Source organism: Columba livia, chromosome Z, assembly GCF_036013475.1.
Source record: "Columba livia isolate bColLiv1 breed racing homer chromosome Z, bColLiv1.pat.W.v2, whole genome shotgun sequence".
In the NCBI taxonomy this organism is placed as follows: domain Eukaryota; kingdom Metazoa; phylum Chordata; class Aves; order Columbiformes; family Columbidae; genus Columba; species Columba livia.
The window spans coordinates 32,024,914-32,047,577 of record NC_088642.1 but is presented as its reverse complement, the minus strand read 5'-3'; the positions used below and the strand labels follow the sequence as shown (position 1 = coordinate 32,047,577).

General features: G+C 37.4%; 1 protein-coding gene across 34 annotated transcripts in view; it reads left to right on the top strand.

Annotated features, from left to right (window-relative positions):
• Positions 1-22,664, top strand: part of CSNK1G3 (casein kinase 1 gamma 3) — an 83,698-nt gene that overhangs the window by 35,295 nt on the left and 25,739 nt on the right. For 31 of the 34 annotated variants that reach the window (XR_010468819.1, XR_010468820.1, XM_021293293.2 and 28 more), the window contains 2 exons: positions 14,882-15,030; positions 16,301-16,535. The exons of 1 other annotated variant lie outside the window; for it this stretch is intronic. Coding sequence is in view for 31 of the 33 variants with exons in the window: in XM_021293293.2 (XP_021148968.1) it covers positions 14,882-15,030; positions 16,301-16,535 (384 nt within the window). In the remaining 2 variants the exon portion in view is untranslated. Of the gene's footprint in view, positions 1-9,008; positions 9,027-14,881; positions 15,031-16,300; positions 16,536-22,664 lie in introns of those variants that run through there. 2 more of the 34 variants (XM_065045291.1, XM_065045301.1) reach the window with 2 other exon arrangements.

Sequence of the window (22,664 nt, the reverse complement as noted above, 5' to 3'; positions counted from 1 at the left end):
AATAACAAGTGATTACTGAAAAATAGTTTGAAAATCAAATGGTCAAAAGAGAATATTACTCTCTTTCTTTCCCAATTTTGTAAGCGGAGCCATTATATCCTGTTAACAGAACTTCATTTTTCATAAATATGAACTATTAATTCCACAAGTTATGCTACAACAGAATCATGCTTAGTGTGAAATAACCTGAAGTTTGAGATAAATACCTGTAGCCCTTATGCAGTCCCAGTTTATTTGGCATGGCATGGGGAGGAGTGAGGGGCATTAGCATGTGAAGGAGTAGTTCTGGAAGACAATGAGGTTGTTTTCCTGAAATGTTTTCCTGAAATATTTAGTTTGCCTCAGTTGATGAGGACTGAGTTAAGGACCAGTTAAGCAATCTGGACACCCATAAATCCATAGGTCCTGACAGGATGCACCCGCGGGTGCTGAGGAAGCTGGCGCAAGTCGTTGCTAGGCCACTCTCCATCATCTTTGCTAAATTGTGGGAAACAGGAGAGGTGCCTGAGGACTGGAGGAAAGCAAATGTCACTCCAGTCTTCAAAAAGGGCAAGAAGGGGGACCTGGGTAACTATAGACCAGTCAGACCCACCTCCATCCCTGGAAAGGTGATGGCACAACTTATCCTTGGTGCCATCTCAAGGCATACAAAGTAGAAGAGGGTCATCAGGGGCAGTCAACATGGCTTCACCAAGGGGAAGTCATACTTAACCAGCCTCATAGCCTTTTATGAGGACATAACCAGGTGGATAGATGATGGTAAAGCAGTGGCTGTGGTCTATGGTGATTTCAGTAAAGCATCTGACACAGTCTCCCACAGCATTCTCACAGCTAAACTGAGGAAGGGCTGTCTGGATGATCGGGTAGTGAAGTGGACTGTGAACTGGCTGAAGGAAAGAAGCCAGAGAGTTGTGGTCAATGGGGCAGAGTCCAGTTGGAGGCCTGTATCTAGTGGAGTGCCACAAGCACCAGTACTGGGAGCAGTACATTTCAATATATTAATCAATGACTTGGATGAGGGAATAGAGTGCACTGTCAGCAAGTTTGCTGATGACACCAATCTGGGAGGAGTGGCTGACACGCCAGAAGGCTGTGCTGCCATCCAGCGAGACCTGGACAGGCTGGAGAGTTGGGTGGGGAAAAATTCAATGAAATGTAACAAGGGCAAGTGTAGAGTCTTGCATTGGGGCAAGAGCAACCCCAGGTACCAGTGTAAGTTGGGAAATGACCTGTTGGAGAGCAGAGTAGGGGAAAGGGACCTGGGGGTCCTGGTGGACAGCAGGATGACCATGAGCCAGCACTGTGCTCTTGTGGCCAGGAAGGCCAATGGCATCCTGGGGTGTATTAGAAGGGGGGTGGTTAGTAGGTCGAGGGAGGTTCTCCTCCCCCTCTGCTCTGCCCTGGTGAGGCCGCATCTGGAATATTGTGTCCAGTTCTGGGCCCCTCAGTTCAAGAAGGACAGGAAACTGCTGGAGATAGTCCAGCGCACGGCAATGAAGTTGATGGAGGGAGTGGAGCATCCCCCTTATGAGGAAAGGCTGAGGGAGCTGGGATGACCGAGGGGTGGTCTCATTAATGCTTATATATATTTAAAGGGTGAGTTTCACAAGGATGGAGCCGGACTCTTCTCAGTGGCAAACAATGGTAAGACAAGGGGCAGTGTGTACAAACAGGAACACAGGAGGTTCCACTTAAATATGAGAAGAAACTTCTTCTCAGTGAGGGTGACAGAACACTGGAACAGGCTGCCCAAGGAGCTTGTGGAGTCTCCTGCTCTGGAGACATTCAAAACCCATCTGGACGCATTCCTGTATAACTTCATCTGGGTGTTCCTGCTCCAGCAGGGGGGTTGGACTAGATGATCTTTCGAGGTCCCTTCCAATGCCTAACATTCTGTGATTCTGTGAAACATAATATCCTTTTTTCTTTCTTTTCTAATCATCTTGTGACTCTAGACCATTTTTCTAGTTATTAATTTCTGTAATAAGAGTCTTGCTTATTCTATCTCTTGAATACCATGACATGGAAGATGTACTTGAGTGTAGAAAATTTGGGAGATCTTTATACATCTCCTCCCTGAAAGACCAAGGCAAAAATAGACATTAAATATGATGGATGTGCAGTTTATATACACAGGACTTTTGAACTTAGAGCATTCTTTAATATGAAGCACTTTTGGCCTGCATAAAAAAGGATTAACATATTGAAACTGTATTCCTTTGGAGAGAATCTGGTCATAAATAAGTTTCATCTGTGATTTTACTCTCAAATACGGTTTTTGCTGAATATGCCTGTGAGCGTGCAATAGGTAAAAAATGTGAAGAATCTTTCTTAAACAGGAAACATTTTGTGGACTTTTGGAATTTTTTGGAAACATTTTTAATTATTCAGGGGAACAGGTCTGAAAGTTATTAAAACTAGTTTTAAAATTGGTTTAAAGATGTGACTTATTTTAGTTGCATCATTATTTAACTTTCATTTAAGTTTTATATACCAATAGAGATTTTCATGAAAAACTGGTGTCTCTTTTCTGCCATAGTTCTGTCTTTCAGTAGCTGTGAGCATACTCTCCTCATGAAGTTAGAGATCATTTAGTCAGTATGCAGAAATTTCTAGTGAACTGAATGAGCAACCTACAGGTGGAATTTAAACTATCCAATAAAATTTTAGTCAAAGTGTTTTTTCTTAACATCCAAGTATAAGTGGTAACAAAACTGATACATTATGATAAATGGAGTACTACAAATAAAACTATAGCTGAATTCTTACCTGAAATTACACTAAGACTTTTGGAATGAATAGAAAACAGTTTTGTATTTTTTATTGATTTTTTAAATTAATCTTGTACACTGCCAGTGTTTCTCTTATGCTACAAAGATGAACTGTAGATGTATTTCATGTTCTATACCCATAATTCAACTGCACCTGGATTCAGTGTGCTTTCCTTCTAGGAGGATCCAAGGGAGGGGAAAAATCAGTATCTGGCTGAATTTGAGTATTTGGCAGTAAAGCTGAGAATTCTTTTAATGTGGGGTTTTTTGAAGTTAAAAACCTTATTAGTGAAACACTTTAATTTACTTTATTTCTTTGACAGGTAGGTATTTACAGTATGTCAGTTGCCTTTTGCAATAAGGAGTCCAGTGTACGTATTAAAATAAGTTCTGTATTGTTATGTGTTGATGGGCATAAAAAGTATTCAACTTTTATTGTCTGATTTTTTTTCTAATGTTTCTTAGTAAATCTGTGGGTCATGAATCGTAACAACTGGGAGTCTTTACAAGTGAAAGAGGACTCTTTTGTACTTACCCATCTGACAAGTGGAACCAGAGGATGGCATATGGCTCCTGCTGTTTAACCTGCCTTAGTAGAGCTTGTGTCTGCAGTACTGCTGTTTTATGAAGAACAGTCTGTTACTATGGTACCTGTCCTTAGCAACCAGGGGTATCTGTTGTCAAATTCTAGTTTTTCATTTGAGTTCTGTTTTGAAGAAGACAAAGATCTGTTCAGTTGTAGGTTATCCTACATTAGAAGCTGCTGTATTAACATTTCAGAGAAGGCAGATGTTCAGTATTGCTAATGGCATTTTATTTAACTTCTGTACTTCTGTTAATTAGCTCAAGTCCAGTTAACACTTCTGTTCTTAAAACTGTGAAACACTTTACTTGCAGGGTGGCTGTTGGCCAGTGCACGTGTAAGATACATATTTGTGTACTATGGAAAAAAGTGTTGTAATTTAAAAGGTTGTGGCCAGTGTGAAATGAATGCTGAGTGTTGCATTCTGTGCATAACAATCTTTTTTGTGTCTTGGTACTAGCAGTCATGTGGTAAATGCGCTCTGCTTTGCTATCTAAAAGTGTATTTTGCAGTTTTGAGGTAATGAGAGCCTGCCTTAGACATAGCAGAATCATCCTACTTGGACAGTGGTAATGAAAAAGTTACTGTTGGATTAGTGGTTGAAGACGGTTGCAGTGCTGGCATAGTGTGATTTTGGAAGGTACAGAAACTAGTAAATACTGTCAGTACAACAACAAATCTGTGTGTAATCTTTACAAGATTGGATATTAGGGAAAAGCTTATGCACAGAAAGGGTTATCAAGCTTTGGAACAGGCTGCTCAGGAAGGTGGTTGAGTCACCGTTCCTGGAGGTATTTAAAAGACACCTAGATGTGGTGCGTATCCTGTCTTATGGTCTCAATTCCCTTCTCAATAGGTAGATTGAAACTTACTTCCTAGATTGATATTTTGCAACATCATGAGGAAGCATCTCAGTAGCAAGTCCTATTGTAGTGCTAGACTTACATCTAAATTAATGTGACAAATTATCATTTTTGTTTGTGGCTCTTATAGAAACAGTGTAAAATAGCTTACCCCATTCTGTATTTTTCAAATTACTTTGGGATTGTCACCCTGCACTTGCTGTTTATTGTAGGGTAAAAATGATGGAAGTTAGCAGGGTTCGAAGTGAGTTTAAAAAGATGATTTTTCAAGGAAGGGAGCCAGGAGGCCTGCATGGTTGAATAGGGATCTGTTGGGTATGCTCAAGCAGAAGAGGAGAGTTTACAGGCCATGGAAGCAGGGGATGGCCACTTGGGAAGAATATAAGGCTGCTGTTAGAGGATGTAGGAAGGCAGCTAGGATAGCCAAGGCCTCCTTAGAATTACAGCTGGTGAGAGGGGTCAAGGACTGCAAAAAGAACTTTTTCAAATACATAGCAGATAAAACTAATACCAGAGGCAATGTAGGCCCACTGATGAACGGGGTGGGTGCCCTGGTGGCAGAAGATACAGAGAAGGCAGAATTACTGAATGCCTTCTTTGTCTCTGTCTACTCTGCCGGAGGCTGTCCTGGGGAGCCCTGTACCCCTGAGACCTTGGATGAAGCCAGGTCAATGGACGAGTTTGCTTTAGTCAATGAGGACTGGATTAGGGAGCAATTAAATAGTCTGGACATCCATAAATCCATGGGTCCAGATGGGATGTGTCTGCGGGTGCTGAGGGAGCTGGCTGAAGTCATTGCTGGACTGTTCTCCATCATCTTTGCCAAGTCTTGAGAAACGGGAGAGGTACCCGGGGATTGGAGGAAAGCAAATGTCACTCCAGTCTTCAAAAAGGGCAAGAAGGAGGACCCGGGTAATCATAGACCGGTCAGCCTCACGTCTGTCCCTGGGAAAGTAATGGAACAGCTTATCCTTGGTGCCATCTCAAGGCATATCAAGGATAAGGGGGTTATTAGGGGCAGTCAGCATGGCTTTACCAAGGGTAAGTCATGCTTGACCAACCTCATAGCCTTTTATGAGAATGTAACAAGGTGTATGGATGATGGCAGAGCGGTGGATGTGGTCTACCTTGACTTCAGTAAAGCCTTTGACACAGTCTCCCACAGCATCCTCACAGCTAAGTTGAGGAAGTGTGGTCTAGACAATAGACTAGTGAGGTGGGTTGCAAACTGGCTTAAGGAGAGAAGCCAGAGAGTGGTAGTCAATGGTGCGGAGTCTAGTTGGAGGCCAGTATCTAGTGGAGTGCCTCAGGGGTCAGTACTGGGGCCAATATTATTTGATATATCCATTAACAATTTAGATGAGGGAATAGAGTGTACTATCAGCAAGTTTGCTGATGACACTGAGCTGGGACGGGTGGCTGACACGCCAGAAGGCTGTGCTGCCATCCAGCGGGACCTGGACAGGCTGGAGAGTTGGGCGGGGAGTAACCTAATGAAATTTAACAAGGGAAAGTGTAGAGTCCTGCATCTGGGCAGGAACAACCCCAGGATCCAGTATAGGTGGGGAAATCACATATTAGAGAGCAGTGTAGGGGAAAGGGACCTGGGGGTCCTGGTGGACAGCAGGATGACCATGAGCCAGCACTGTGCCCTTGTGGCCAGGAAGGCCAATGGCATCCTTGGGTGTATTACAAGGGGAGTGGTTAGTAGATCGAGAGAGGTCTTCCTTCCCCTCTACTCTGCCCTGGTGAGACCACATCTAGAATATTGTGTCCAGTTCTGGGCCCCTCAGTTCAAGAAGGACAGGGAACTGCTGGAGAGGGTCCAGTGTAGGGCAGCGAAGATGATGAAGGGAGTGGAGCACCTCCCTTATGAAGAAAGGCTGAGGGAGTTGGGTCTCTTTAGTTTGGAGAAGAGGAGACTAAGGGGGGACCTCATTAATGTTTATAAATATATAAGGGTGAGTGCCATGAGGATGGAACCAGGCTCTTCTCGGTGGCCAACAATGATAGGACAAGGGGTAATGGGATCAAGCTGGAACACAAGAGGTTCCGCTTAAATTTGAGAAAAAACTTCTTCTCAGTGAGGGTGCCAGAGCACTGGAACAGGCTGCCCAGAGAGGTTGTGGAGTCTCCTTCTCTGGAGACATTCAAAACCCGCCTGGACATGTTCCTGTGTGACCTCACCTAGGTGTTCCTGCTCCAGCAGGGGGATTGGACTAGATGATCTTTTGAGGTCCCTTCCAATCCCAAACATACTGTGATACTGTGATGCAAGAGTACTCTAATGTGATATATGTGCAAACCTATAATTAATGGAATGTTTCCACTATTTAATTAAAATGGTAATAATTTACTGAAGCTTCAGATTTAAACATATAATTTCATTTCTAAAACTCATTATGTTTCTAACAATCAGTAACAATGGAAGTTGAAGACAAAATGCCTAGCTGTTAGCTACAGAGATAGCAAGTAACTCAGTTCAGGGTAGTGTTATTTATGTATGTAAATAATGTTTTATGAGTTCTTATGTGTGTATCTTTGAGTTGTTTCACTTCATAACCTGTCCATTTATTTTGCTAAAAGTTATTCAGTATAAATCCAAAGTGATTTTTTTAGTAACTTCACATGAACATTGCTTTGAACTGTAGTCTTAGATGGGTAACTGAGAATTTACTTTAAAATTCGTTATTTTGCATTTTTTTAATTAATGCTCTCCTACTTTATTACTTTTGTAATACTTTGGTTTTGACTGTTATGGAGGAAAATAAACAATCAGCAGTTAGTTGAATCTCTAATTCAAGCAGTTAGTTTTTTATTTCAAATAATAAAAACACAGGGCAGGTGAACTTAGCAAGTCATGCTCTGTGCTTGATTTAAAAATTTGTTAAAAGCACTTAACCTGAATCAAATGATTAATCTTTTGACTGAAGGCTTATCTGTTCATAGGTACTGCTAATCTCTGTAATGATGACTGCTGTGGTCTTGTTGTCAGTTGTTTGGAGAAAAAGCTGACTCAGTTTAGAGTTCTGTGGCTGCTGATTAAGAGGAGGGTTTAGCTGCTCAGTTTTTAATGTGAATATACTAGTATTTACATTGAAGTGAACAAACAATGTTGATAATTGCAAATGTATTACTTAAGTAGAGTCCAACAAAACCTATAAGCTTAAGTGATAAGAAATTTTGTGGGCAGTTTTTCTGGTTTTATACGAGTCCTATTTAAAGTATTTTTTTTCCCTAGAATGAGTGCAAAAGATCTGGTAAGAATGGCAGCTGCATAAATTTAAATGTAGCTTATAGGTGTGCATGCTAATGTTTCTGAGAAACAACAATTACTGGCCATAAGAAGCCTGGAAGTATAAAAAGGAATTGTACTGATGTTGGAATGTGATGTCAAACACAGATTTCAGAGTCAGTGATTTTTGGACAAAATATAATAGATAGATGAAACTGTGAAGAAAGCTTGATGGTAAGGTTCACAGAACCCAGTGAATGCTGCGTAAATGGATATTTGATATAATAAGGCTTACGATAAAAATGCATATCTAATTGTGTTTTAGTAATGTAAATAGTTATTGGATCAATTTTAATAGAAAAAATTACAATTTCTTACATTTGTAAATATATTCTTGTATTTGTAAATACAAAAAGTAGTCCAAGTGTTGAAGTGTGTGCCTCCAACATGGCATTTCAGCAGTGCTGAAGTCACATTTCTTATATAGTGTCTTGTTCCATGTTTAGAGTTCTACAGTGCATGGATGAGCATGGTTTCAGTAGCTATATAATGCTACATTTCCAGAAATTATACTGCCCTCTGTCTATGCTGCATTACTTCAAGTCAAAAACCACATATGACACTATTCTGGATTCTGGCCAGATTCTGTAGGCTTAGTAGGGCATACTTGTATTTGTGGCAGGTTGTTGAATTGTATTGTTGGCAGAGTACCTGTATGCACGTGCCATGGAAGATGGCTGTTACTGCAGATCTTCCAGCTGCTCACTTTAGGGTATTTTGCTTGTGTCCAGTTAGTAGCCACATATGAAAATTAGAACTACAAGTAGAAGACAGTGGGATGTAGGAAGCTGGATATGGAATGCCTGTTCTAGAAGTGCGATCTTTTGTATTTTACTGACATTTATGGATCTGATTTAGCAAACAATCTAAGCAATAAGATATAATGCAGATCACATCAGTAGGTGTGTTTCTTGACTGTCTGAGAGAAAACTCTAGAAGGAAACTAATATTACAAGAAACTGAAAAGCATTGAAAGGCTGCGTACTTGCTTGATAGCTTTACAAATTCAGGTTGTGTTTTACAGAGGTACTTTGCCAAGATATGGGTCAAAGTTATGTCACTGGTAAATTGGGAACACAAGGTTAAGTGTGAGTGGTATTGCCATTGACCTGTGTGTTACATATTTTTTGACAGTCAGTCTCTACTCCTTGTTAATTAGTTTTTGTTTGTTTGGTTTTTGTTTTGTGCTTTTTAATTTTTTTTTTTCTTTCTGAATGAAGACACACATGCAATAATTGAGGTTACTATCTAGTATCTGCATTAAAGCAAGTAGCTGGAGTTTTTGCTGTAAGATACTGATCTGTGTTCATGCTACTCATTATGTATGTTGCATTAGATAATTGCAGCAGCCAGCATGTAGCCTCAGGTTTAAATCAGGTTTCTGATGTTTTTATCTTGTCATCATTTTAGAGGAAATCGGACTTGTCAGCTTTAAAAACTTTCTAGACATCATCTACATAAACGTGGTGGACTAACGCACTTAAGTGATAAACCAGTCTTGATGGATGACAGAGGTGATTCTATTCAGTAACTCCTCGTTACTTAGTCTTGAGAAACTGCGAAAAGGAGAAAACATCACTTGTTTTCCTTTTCTGCTTTCTGAATATAAAGCAAAGTGCAAGTCCGACTTAGTAAAATACTGGGGGGATTTCAGTATATACATTTATGGAAGAAAATTACGAACTGGAGGATGTGACACTTACTTGATATTTTGATTGTATTTTGATAATATTTTTAATTGATATTTTGATGCACAATTTTTATCAGTGTGATAATTTATATGGAATACCAAATGCAGTTTTCTTGATCTGATAGGCACAAGGTGATAGTCTCCTGTAGTTAGCTTTTCAAGGAATTCTTGAAAATAAACTTTTACAAGGAGTAGAAGTGCCAGCTCTTATGTTTTGTTGTTTGCTTGTCCTAGCATTAGTAGCTTTATCTTCAATATGTGGTTTCTTTGTAGGAGTTGTTTTAAGCTGCTTGTTTGTTTTGTGAGGGATAGTTTAATGAAAACTAGACAATATAATCCACTTAACTGGGCACATGTAAACTACAATAAGCCAAAAGTGAACAAATTAATACTTTGCTGTCATAATTTCTCCATTCCCACTCTCCTGACAGAATCTCTTCCTCATGTACTGTATGTGACACAACCATCAGACTGAGTGAGGGCTTCAGTGTCAAGCTGTATTTTTGATATTATCAATGCTTTTTTTTTTCTTGTTTTTAGATTAAAAAAAAAAAAAGTTGTCATATTTTTTCCAGTACCCCAGTCTTGTGCATTTTTTGTGTTTTTGCACTCTATTTTAGAAACCACTGGTGTACAGCAGTCGTCTTTTTAGCTGGCTTATGAAAACTAACTTTTCCAGAAAAAGAAACTGGGATCCAAGCAGTATGCAAGTAGTGGATTTCCAAGTCCAGACTTTCTTGCTTTTGCCATGAGTAAAATGTTATTGAGAGACATATTGGTTTAAAATGGATTTACAGTTTTATGACAGGGCCATCACATAAAGCATTGTAGGTGGCTTTAGTAAACTGAATCTTTTCAAATGAAAGCATTTTACTTGTGAGCAAGTAAAAATATAAAAAGATAAGCAAGTGTGACTCATATCTGAAAATAAGGATACTGTGTTCAGAGTTGTAAACCTAGAAAGGTATTAGTTGTTATAGCGTTCAAGTAATTTAGTGCTACTATGTGATAATATTTTTTAGCCACAGATAAGTTTCTTCATTGGTGGAAGAATACGAAGTTATTTGTAATTTTATAGTGACATCAGTGTGACAAGCGTTGACTTCTGCACATAATTTGGGCAGAAGTGTAGTGGTGTACTTATTTTTAAAAAGGATTTTTGGGAATGGCACAGAAGATCTGTCAACCTAATAGAAGGGGTTGCATAGTAATCAAAGTAGTTATTGAGCACAAGATACCAAAGAACACTGACTTCTTTAATTTCACAGAGAGAAGACCGGGATGTGTCTTACAAGTTCCCAGTATTTTCTTCTCATTTTCTTACACCAACTAACTTCTCTTGAAAGTATTTTGGAGTTAATGTCTTTAAACATGCAAATATAAGAACAGAGATTCTCAGAATACATCTCAGGCCATTACAAGTGGTACTCTTTTTTCCAGATTCCCAGTGCTTTTCTTTATCTTTATATGCTTAGGTAGTTTGTGGTTTTAGGTTGTGGTTTTGTTTGTTTGTGAGGTGCTTTTTTTGTTTTTGTTTTGGATGGTTTCTGTTTTGTTTTGTGTTTTGTTGTTTGTGTTTTTTTTGTCTGTACATCTGGATAACTGAATTTGCTGCTGGGGATACATCTACATTTCTGTGTGTAATTCTACCACACCAGAAAGTGAAGGCAGAAAACCTGAATTCTAGAATTAAGATATCCCCTTATGTGTACAATGTAGGGATAATGTTTTTAGAATTAAAACACTATCTTGCACCATGTTCTGATGTAGTGTGCAATGTGCTCCTTTTTTAGTAGCAATAAGCTACTCTTGTGAAGTCTTCTTGAAATTCGTATGATTATGCATGTTAAGTATATTAGTATGAGTATGTGTCTGATAATAAATATTTAAAAAGTAAATGAAAGCTCTAGTCTTCAGAAAATGGAACAGTTAAACTGGGTTTTTAGGGGCTATGTTTTTCATTCTTCATTATTTCATTATTCATTATTCTGACTTCTAGGAAAAAAGATTAGTGAAAATGCTTTTGAAAATGCTGCATTCATTTGCTTTTTGCTTTGCTAATACAGTAAGGGGTTTGTGGTTGGTTTGTTTGTTTTATTGTTTTTTAATTTTTTCATTTTTTATTTTTTTTATTTTACCCAAAGCTATAGTGGACACAATTACAAGGAACACAGAATCCCGTTGTTTCATTACGCTATTCTGAAAACAGATTTTGTAGTTCTATGTAGTACAGTATTGTAGCAATGGATGGCATAGAAAAAGCTCAAATGAAAGGAAAATTACATTTTCAGTGTATTGAATATATAGAGTAAATGAGACAGACAGGATACATACTGAAGAGCAAAAAAAAAACCAGAATAGCTGGATTCCTTAAGTGAACAAATTTATTCTGCTGAATGAGGAAGAGATCTTGTGCATATGAGGAAGTACAAGGTGAATAGGGGCAGTGGTATCAAGTTATTTTTTATTATGTAGTCACACTATGCATATGTACAAAAAAGCTAAAGTAAAATTGGATCATAAGGCTTTAAATTTTTATATTTTCAAACTTGGAAACTGCCTGGCTTTTTAAGGCAGGTGTTTATATAAAGCTATAGAGTCTAGAAGGTGCAGAATATTTTTGTATTACTTTTTGGAATCTATATGCTCTTCATCTTATTGATAAAGTATATGACTATATATGAAGATATATGAACATAAAGATAGAACATGGCATTATTGGTAGCGTAATTGTAAATGCAGTGCTTGAGATTATTAAAGAACATTTACAGTCTTTTGATGCCTGCGTTTATTTTGTCAAATATTTTTTCAGGAAGCACTTACTAGTGGTGTGGGTGATCTTCTGTACACTGCTAACTGAAACTAAAAATGATTATGTCTCTGCTAAAGGTTTAGATATGTTTAACTGATTTGTTTTTTAATCATTCTTCTGCCTAGCCAGGAGAAGTGTTATATGGACATGCTTATTATGCTTCTCTTAAGCAAAAAGAAGTAATTTTTTGGGTAATGTAGTTTTGCTGTTCTAAGCTGTGTGCATCAGGAGACTTTTGTTCAATGATTTTGGTAACAAATGACATAGGAAGGGAATCTTCTCAGTGTAACACATGACTTTTTACCCTAGTTTTCAAGACAACCCTGCCAGGGTTTCTGGAATGCTGCCATAGAAAACTCAACAAAAATCAATTTTTCAACACAAAAGTACAGTCTTAAGTTTTCGTAGTTTTTATGAACAGCAAATTAATATATTTTCCAAGTGTTTTGTGTTGTAGAATATAACACTTATTTTACAACAGGAAAAATGTTAGAATGAGAAATAAGGTATCAGAGTGACAGCTTACGTTTTAGACTCTGCACAGGATTTGAAAACAAGTGTAGCTTTAACATGAAATTTGCCTTTTGCCCTCCTAGGTAGATGTATTATATACCTGCTTACAAAGTATTTAAGGGATTGTTACCTGATTGTTACCAGAACATACAGTAGGATATTTGTGATCCCATATATAGTGTTTGGAAATTATGTATGTTTTATTCTGAACTTAATTTTTGTTTTAGTAATTTTTTAAGTAAAACAACAAAAACAACCAACCAAAGGAAAAAACAAACAAACCAACAAAACCGACAAAAACAAAGGCAAAATCCCCCTAACATTTAAAATTTTTTTTTGTTAGTATAAAACTTTAAATGTGAGATTTTTGTTCAAAGATCTTTTTCTTCTAAAACAAGTTAATGATTTGCAGTAAGAACAGCATCTAGTGGATTCTTACTGGACATAAATTTTTAAAATAATTTAAGAAGTTAAGAGTTGTCTCTGGTATGATACTTCAGAAGTGAAAACAGGGTTAATATTTACCATAGGTTCCCCTTGAGGCTTATAAAAGTCCCCCTCGTTATCTCTTCTTATGATTACGTTAAAAAAATCTGTCCTTCATGCAGTGTGAATTAATGAGTCTCAGTCTACCATATATTTAACTAGAAATCTAGATTGAAAAATCAAACCAAATAAACACCACTAAAAACCCCACCACAAACCTGAACAAAAACCAAAAGCAAACAAACAAAAAACCAAAGCCAAATCAAACAAACAAAACCAACCAAAAAATCCCGGGGGGGGGGGAACAAAAAAAAACGACAACAAAAAACCAACAACAAATACCACGAACTTCCATACTGTGGTTTTTAGATTTTTAGTGCTGTGCTGCTGTTCATGGAGACCTGGACAAGGCTGGAGGACTGGGCAGAGAAGAACGTGATAAAGTTCAGCAAGGGCAAGTGTAGGGTCCTGCACGTGGGGAGGAATAACCCCAGGCAGCAGTACAAGTTAGGGGTTGGCCTGCTGGAAAGCAACATTGCAGAGAAGGACCTGGGAGTTATGGTTGACAGCAGGTTGACCATGAGTCAACAATGTGCCTCTGTGGCCAAGAAGGCCAATGATATCCTGGGGTGCATTAGGAAAAGCATGACCAGCAGGTCAAGGGAGGTTGTCCTCTCCCTCTGCCCAGTTCTGGGCTCCCCAGTTTAAGAAGGACAAGGAATTACTGGAGGTAGTCTGGTGGTGGGCTACAAAGATAATTAGGGGTATGTTGCATCTTTCTGATGAGGAAAGACAGAGAGCTGGGTCTGTTCAGCCTGAAGATGAGAAGGCTGAGAGGGGATCTCATCAATGTTTATAAATATCTCAAGGATGGGTGTCAAGAGTTTGGGACCAGACTCCTTTCAGTGGTGCCCAATGACAGGATGAGGGGCAACGGGCACAGACTGAAGCACAGAAGGTTCCATTTGAATATGAGGAAAAGCTTATTTACCTGGAGGGTGCCAGAGCACTGGAACAGGCTGTCCAGAGAGGTTGTGGAGTCTCCTTCTCTGGAGACATTCAAGACCCACCTGGACACATTCCTGTGTGATCTGCTCTGGGTGAACCTGCTTTAGCAGGTGGGTTGGACTAGATGATCTCCAGAGGTCCTTTCCAACACCAGCCATTCTGTCATTCTGTGAATAGACTAACTCACATTTAAGGAAAATGTTTTCTTTTATGTTCTATATAAACAGAAGCCAAAAATAACAGAGTAAGAGGAGACAGAAGAAGACTTGCACTGCAATTTAAATAGAAAATGCTTGTATTTGGGCAAAAAACAGTAATACAAGTGGTGACTATAACAATTTGTCATCTATGGTATATTTATTTTCTGTATAACTTGACATAATGTCTCATTAAACTTGAAGACTCAATAATATCTTTTGGGTTTTTAAGTGATTTCTGTATATAATGTGGTTTTGTTCCTGAATATAGGTTTATCATAGCTTTAATTTTAAAAGCTTAATTTAAATACCTATCTTTATGAAAAGGAGCTTATTTAAACACTCTTTGTACCTTTTTAAAATCCTGTTTCAATTTACCAGTAAAAAAAACTAGCAGACAGGTTCTGATTTTTATTTTTTTATATAAAGCTTTAAATCTTTGACAAGTCAAACACATGATATTGATTAAATATTTAACAAACCTGTGCTACCTTTGTTATACCCATTGTCTTACCTGCAGTTTTTACAAGTTTTTATTGTTGCTTTTGTTTGAAAAAATGTATTTTTAACTTCATATCAATGTGAAATGCAGTAGGAATTTTATTGGTATGTTCATTCATCTTAATTAACTCCTTTTAATTACTTTTTATCTTCCTTTTACAGATGGAATACCTCAGGTTTACTATTTTGGCCCATGTGGCAAATATAATGCTATGGTGCTAGAACTACTTGGACCTAGTCTGGAAGATTTATTTGATTTGTGTGGTAGGACATTTTCTCTTAAAACCGTTCTTATGATAGCCATACAGTTGGTAAGTAGAATAGATATTAATTTTAGTGTTCATTAGAATCATTAAGTCAGTTTTCAATGGATCAACTGCTTATTTCACTTAAGAGATTTACACTTCATGTTTTAAATTGGTGTTGGTGGCTTCTAAAGAGCCTATGACACAGTTTTAGCAGGGAGACTGTTTTATGCCACTTCTGCTTACTTTGTTCTGGGTTTTCAACAATTGTTACATTAGTGCAGTTTCATTATGTCTTTTGAATTCTTATAGTCACGATCTGAAATTGCAAATTTTAGTTTGACAAAATTAGAAAGAAAATGTCCATGAAACAAAAATAATTTTCATTCACAAAAACAGTTGGACGGGACTTCTAAATAGTGTAAATATTTTTCCTTGGCATTCTCTTAAAGCAAGCAAACGAACAAAGGAAAAAATACCCCAAACCCTTCCAGAAATACTAAAATAGCACAAAATGATTAAATGAAGAATTTTTCCCTTTCTTTGAAGATTTCCTGATTTGGTTCCCACCCGAGGATGGTGGGAGTAGAAAAAGAGAGAAAGAGGAATAAGGCTTTGCATATTTACTTTGATACAATATGTTTTAAATAAGTTCTTATGAAATATTAGTGATACTAAACCTCCACTTCCATAAATAAATAGTGACATTTTTACCATGTAGTGTGAAAGCAGCTGTTATAAACATGACTGTAGTTGTGTAATAGGCCTGCAACTATAGACATATAGACATATTCAGCTTATTTACAGTCAGGAGCATGAAGTTAATTTTCTAAAATGCTCAAAGCATCACAGTCCTAAAGATCATCTTTATTTAAAACTTACTGTTCCTTTCTGATTATATAAATTTTGATAGCAATACAGCTAGAACGAAGGTTATATGCATAGTGGTGAACTTTCAGTGCTTCTCTAATTTATACCTTTAATATGTAATAGATCTATATGAAACTTTCCTCACTGCTTGATGACATGATTTCTGGTTATAATGTGCACAGAACATACTTAGTGTCAGCTACCCTTATGAAGATAACTTCTGTTATTATATATGTCTAACGTCCAGTGTGGAAGTTTCCAATACACCAAGTGGTGTATCTACTTAGGGGATGTGTACAATTTTCATTGACTTGAATTGGGAGATACATTGTTACGAGCAATAATCATTTGGTTTTAAGGGATTATGTGGGGTGATTTCCTCTAAATATAAAGTCAATGTAAGGTATTCAGCTTCTACCGCAATGCGGCAACCTGAGGCTTAAATTTTTTTTTTCTTTTATTAAAGATTTCTCGTATGGAATATGTCCATTCAAAGAACTTGATATACAGAGATGTAAAACCTGAGAACTTCTTAATAGGAAGACCTGGAAACAAAACCCAGCATATTATTCATATTATAGATTTTGGTTTGGCAAAGGAGTATATAGATCCAGAAACAAAGAAGCACATACCATATCGAGAACACAAGAGCCTTACAGGAACAGCTAGATACATGAGTATAAATACACATTCAGGAAAAGGTATGTGTGCTTTTTAATGGCTGAAAACAATGCAACAGCTGTCATCTCCCTGAAATCATCTTGTTTTCAATTTGTAGTTTTTCTCAGTCTGTAGTCATTAAGAACTGCAAGATTTGTGTACTACACATAATTATACTTGCTCCTTATGGAAATACTATTCATGAGAATAAGGTTTTCTGTCTCTAATAATCATGGTCATGTCTCAGCAAATACTTATGTTATTTTTCTTATGTCCATAACACAAATCTGACGTGTACCTTTTTGTATCATAACATCTCCATATTAGAAGTATACCATAGTGGGGTGGGGTGAAAGTAGATATGCTTATTAAAGACTTCAGAGTGAACAGATTGCAACAAAGCAGGTTTTTAATGCTACCTTGCCAGTTTTTTTAATCCTACTGAAATGCACCATGCAGTGGAATAAAAGTAGCTTATATTTGCTGATTTATTGGTTTTTATTTTTCTTTATTGTTTATACTTTTAATGAGGCTTTGTCAAAGTAACTGAAGGTTACGCTATTGTAAATATGATCAGCTAAAGAAAATGACAGGATATATGCAGAGAGGTAAGTTGTTATTGCATAAATTTAGCTGGAACAAGGTGCACTCAAGGTGGTCTTTCTTTCAGTTATATAGAGTTTTTCTAGTGAAAACAGGTTGGACACCTTTGAATTTGTGTAAGCCAGTTGCTTATCATTGCATGGTAATCACTAATTAAATTGCTCTTTGGTCATACAATACGTTGCACAACACTGATAGTTCAAAGGTCTTTTTTACTAACATGGCAGATGAGAAACCTTTCACATTTTACAGATAGTAATGAGGTGCTTTATCAATAAAATCAGACTATAACAGCTTGTGGCTAGCAACTGTAGCCGGTGAAATGATCTTAACATATAGACTCATATTGTCAGTTAGGTTGCAATAGACTTGTCATCAAGTCCAGCCTAACACTGTGAAGTCCACCACTAAACCATGTCCCTAGGTGCCTCATCTGTGCATTGTTTAAACACCTCCAGGGATGCTGATTCAACCACTTCCCTGGGCAGCCTGTTCCAGTGACTGACAACCTTTTCTGTGAAGACATTTTTCCTAATATGCAATATAAAACTCCCCTGGTGCAACTTGAGGCTGTGTCCTCTTGTCCTATCCCTTGTTATTTGGTAGAAGAGACCAACAACGTCCATTCAGGCAGTTGTACAGAACAGTAATGTCTCCTTTTCTCCAGGCTAAAAAATTCAGTTCCTTTAGCCTCTCCTCATAAGACTTGTGTTCCAGACCCTTCAGCAGCTCTTTGGACACATTCCAGCACCTCAAATGTAGTTCAATTTAATGTATTTTTTAATAATGAAGTTATAACAGATATCCTTTAAAGAACAATAATTAGGCACGTGTGTTCAGCCTTTATGCCTTTTTAATACGGAATTGAATTACCTCATGTATAGGCAAAAATTGTTTTACTTAATTAGTATGAGGCTCTTCTGTCTATTTCAGCCTTTCTCTTCTTGTCTGCCTTAGTCTCAAAATTAATTGGAATGAAAGATCTGAGTAACTTTCTTGACTTCTAAACTGACTTCAGATATGCCTTTTATATGAGAATGTAGAGGAAGAGTATAAACAATTACTGTTCAGTGCATTCCATGGCAAATGTAGATCTGTGTTTACAACATGTCCTTCCACAGCACTTCAAGTCATCAAACTTGGGAAATTTTCAGCATCTCCAGGCAAATTGAAGAACCTGGAGCTTTTTCAAATCAAACAAAACCTACAATTCTACAAAACAGATAGGAGTAAGACTTAAGGAGATCTATTTAACTGGTGGTAAAAAGAATATGTTTTTCTATGTTGACATTTCAAAAGGATTTTGATTTCACGTGACTAAATATTACTTTATAATTTAAAATTAGTTTTGAATTGTCTTTTACCTGACATGCCTCTTTGCATCCTCTGGCTTCTTTGTTTCTTCACGATCAAAGCTGAAGAATTTAATTTCATGATTTGCAAGAAAATTCTGCCATTCATTCCAGATTCTGACATCAGTTGATCTTGCTTTTTCCACAGGTTCCTAAAACAACATAAAATTTCTCCAATAAGTAGGGAGAAAGAAGCAACTGTAGCTATGGCTATGTTATTTATCCATATGTAAGTGAATATATGATCTCCAGATTATTAGAAGCATGTGGTCAAAAATCACTGAGTTGGACAATTTCTTAAAGGCAATCCCAGTTACTTGATGAGAGTTACATTTGGGTAGCATTCACCTAAATTTAAATAAGTTTTTATGTATGCACACACTATGTATTTTGTTAGGGAAATGGAAAAAAGTGCTGTTTAATGTGTACCTGTCTTGCCTTTGTAACTGAAAATTGATTTGTGAGGCCGATTTCTGAGTTGCTTTTAAAATGCCATTGGCAGTTTAACATGCTGGAAACATCTTCACAAGGTGACTACCTTCCTTATATACTTGCTTTTGGGGGCAAGTTCTGAAAATAAAACAATAGTTGCTTCACTTTAAAGGTGGGAGATTGGGCTGTTTTGCATATCTGCTCAGTTTTATGGAATTGCTTCTGTAGAAAGTAGAGTATTAATTTAAGTAACAGATATTTTAGGTAGTTTCTGCTAAGTCTGTGAAGCACTGGTATAATTCTTTGTGCTTATACATCAGAAATGCACAAATTTCAACAATATCATTTGTCAAAGAAACACATCTAATATCTAGAATATAACTAAGTCTTGTGAAAAGCAACTGAGACTTTTGACTCTGTGAGCATCCTAGAATTCAACTTGCTTGGCTAACTTTAAGTGGGTTTATATGTAACAGAACAGCTGTGAAACAGTTACCCAGTTTGCTTTTCTTTTTTTTTTTTTTTTTTTTTTTTTTTTTACATTAAAGCTTTTGTACCTAAATAAGTTAATCAACGTACAAAGTTTAACTGTCATGTTGTATTTGAACAGTTGAAACAAGTGAGAAATACTTTTGCTGGCAAGTTGAGTCTTGGAAGTTTGATGGAGGTCTCTTTTTGTTATAACTCTTACAGACTTCCTTTTCTGATAATACAAACGAATTCTGGAAGGATCCTTCCTTCAAATAAGCAATTTGTGAACAAGGTTGACATGGACAACAGAGCGGAGAAGTAGAAGGGACCAAGTTTTGAATTTTGACTTAAGTACTTAAATAGCCCTGGTTTCCATATTTAGATGTCAAGACATTCTGTCCTTCTCTGGAACCTTTTCAATACCTGATGTATGTCAATAACTTCATATAGTTTTCTACTCAACTCTTCACTGATGAGCAAGGTTTGGGGTTTTTTTTAAGCAAAATATTCTTTAGAAAGTAGTGGGAATAATGATTCATTCGAAAGATATTCTCTCTATTTAAGTAGAAAACAGTGGTAGAAAGTTAAAGAATTCCAAGGTTTTAAATAAATTGATGAAAGTAAATTTTACAAGAAATTGTGTAGCAGCTTATTGTAGCTTGCAGTGCAATAGCAAATTAAAAGTTGAACCACTGAAGGTCACGTTTACTTGTATAAGGAAAGAATGATGATTGGTAGTAGTCGTGGAAAGGAGACCAAATTGATAATCGAGAAAATTATGAACAACTACAGGTTTCAACATTAAGTGTTAAAGCTATCAAACCTCTGAACTGCACTAGAAAACTGTAAAGTTTCACAGTTTGATTCACAAAGTGTTCAGTCATCCATGCCACAGGGCTGCAATTTCTGAGTGTTAGGGGAAGGCCAAGCTCATTGTCAGCCATCTGATATTCACCTTCCACAGCCAGTGACCAATAGCTTCCGAAGGTCTGTTTTGTTAGATATTGGCTGACAGTCTATCATTGTTTTCAGTTGTACCCACATGTTTTCATGTGGACAGGGAAAAAAGGCGGGAGGAATCTCTCCTTATTTCAATTGATGCTTCTGGGCATCAGGATATTACCCTGTTTCTGTTTTGTGCATTCTCAGCTGCTGGTTTGAGTCTCAGAAAATGTCTCAAAATTAGAAGGTACTGGTTACATATTTCAGCACTGAAGAGTTTAAATCATCATCCCCATTTGCCATAGCATCATGGCCACTGTGGTTCCTTTCCTCATTACAGAAGTGTCTGGTGACCCTTGGCAAATAAGAAAGATTCCAGTAGTGGACTGGTAATGGCAGAATGGTTGAGGTTGGCAGGAGCCTCTGGAGGTCATCTTATTCAACCTTCCTGCTCAAGCAGGGCCACCTAGAACTGGTTGTCTAGGACTGTGTCCAGATGTCTTTTGAATATCTCCAAGGAGTGAGACTCCACAACCTCTTTAGGCAACTTGCACCAGTAATACATCTTCTTGTAGTACATACAGAGCAGAAAACTTTCTGTGCTTTCTCACATGGTGAGAAAGCAGTTCAGTTGAAAGTTTAGCAGTTGCAGTTGAAAGTTTGTCAGATGGATAAAAGGTTTTATTTACTATTATTTTTATTTAATATTTGTTGGAAGTAATGGTTATGAGCTTAAACTAATATATTTTTCTTATTGTTTTACAGTTGTATAAAAATAGGTATCTTTTCCTTTTTCAGATGAATATATTTTCCACAATGGTACTGAAACCATTTCTGAGAATTAGCTTGCTAGAACACATTTTGGCTTTTCCCCCATGGTAGAAAAGAAATGTGTCCCAGCTTTATTTAAGCAGTTCTTTAAGTGTTTGAAAATGGAATCCTACCATTATAATACAGCATTATGTACTAGAATGCTACAGTATTTTTTAACTGTAACCACAGTGATGACAAGTTTTTTGTTACTTCAGGTCTTACCATCACTGATGTCAGTGAGTTTTGAAATTCTTGATAAGGAGCAGTGTCTTAATTAAAACAGTATATTAGCATATTTCAGGTAATTTAAACATAGTGAAAGACCTCCCACCCCACTTACCTGTCCAAAAATGCATTGTCTATGAAGCTGACCTTAATTCTGTATGCACTCACATAGTAAAAGGATGTGTAAAAAGTAGCTGAACTACTGTAAGCTTGTCATGTTTGCTAGCTTTAATATTCTTCACCAAGTAAGACTAAAACTCTGTTGTTGTTAAACTATATTAGAGCCAAAGAGCTTTAAGATTAGATTAAATAATTTTTCATTTAATGACTTACAGTGTAAATATTAATACTTCCTATAATGAATATTCAACACTTGATAGCATGGTTTGAGCTTTCTAAACATAACTTTTAGAACACAAGTTCTTCAAGTAAAGGAAGCATTCACTTTATTTTTCAGGCATAGTGTCAGTTTAAGGCCATGAAACTATTTCCAAAATCAAATAACTTTTTTTTAGTTCTTAAATAAGAGAACCCCCTCCATATCCTGTAAGAAAATAAATGAAAAAGAGTCTGCTGATGGACTGGGCAAGGTAGACAGCTGTTTAATGTCTTCTGTCAACACAGCTGCTATGCCAAAAGCCCTTTTGGATCCTTGAAATACCCTCTTGAGGTAGTCTGTGCCAAGGATGTGTGGAGCCCCTGGGCCAGTCACAATGGGGTGCTTTTGCTAGTCCTTCCTAGTTAGACTCGCTTCAGCATCTAATGCGGTTGTTGGGATCCCTCTGTCACTCCAGAAGTAATGGGTTCTGCCCCTTCATAGTTGGATGGCATTAGGGTATACTGCACCGGTGTCCACTAGAGCCTTGTACTCCTGGAGGTGTCACATGCCAGGCTATGGAATCCACACTGTCCTCTAAACCTGTCCCTCTGCTTTCCATGGCTGGAGGCAGGGCTCCTTTAGTCCTGGTTGTAGTATTCATTACTCACTTTTTGTAAAAATGAATCAGAAGTCCCTTTAAGAGACTCAGAGGTAAGACCAGCCCTTCTTCTTTGTCTGAAGAACAGACTGCTAATAGTTGAGATACCAGTCTGCACAGGTGGGAAGTGGAACTTACCCTCAAATTTCTGGAACTCTCAGGACAGTTTCTCAGGTAGCATGTCTGACAGTTACTCCATAGCCAAGATGCAGGCTTGTAGAGAGGAAGAAAGCCTTCCTTCATATTGCTGGAGCTGGCCAGCCAATTCATCCACTGTCTTTCCAGGACATTGCTGTCAATGAGCTGACATACAATGATGGTGTGCTCCATAGAAACTTCTGCCACGAGTTGTGTG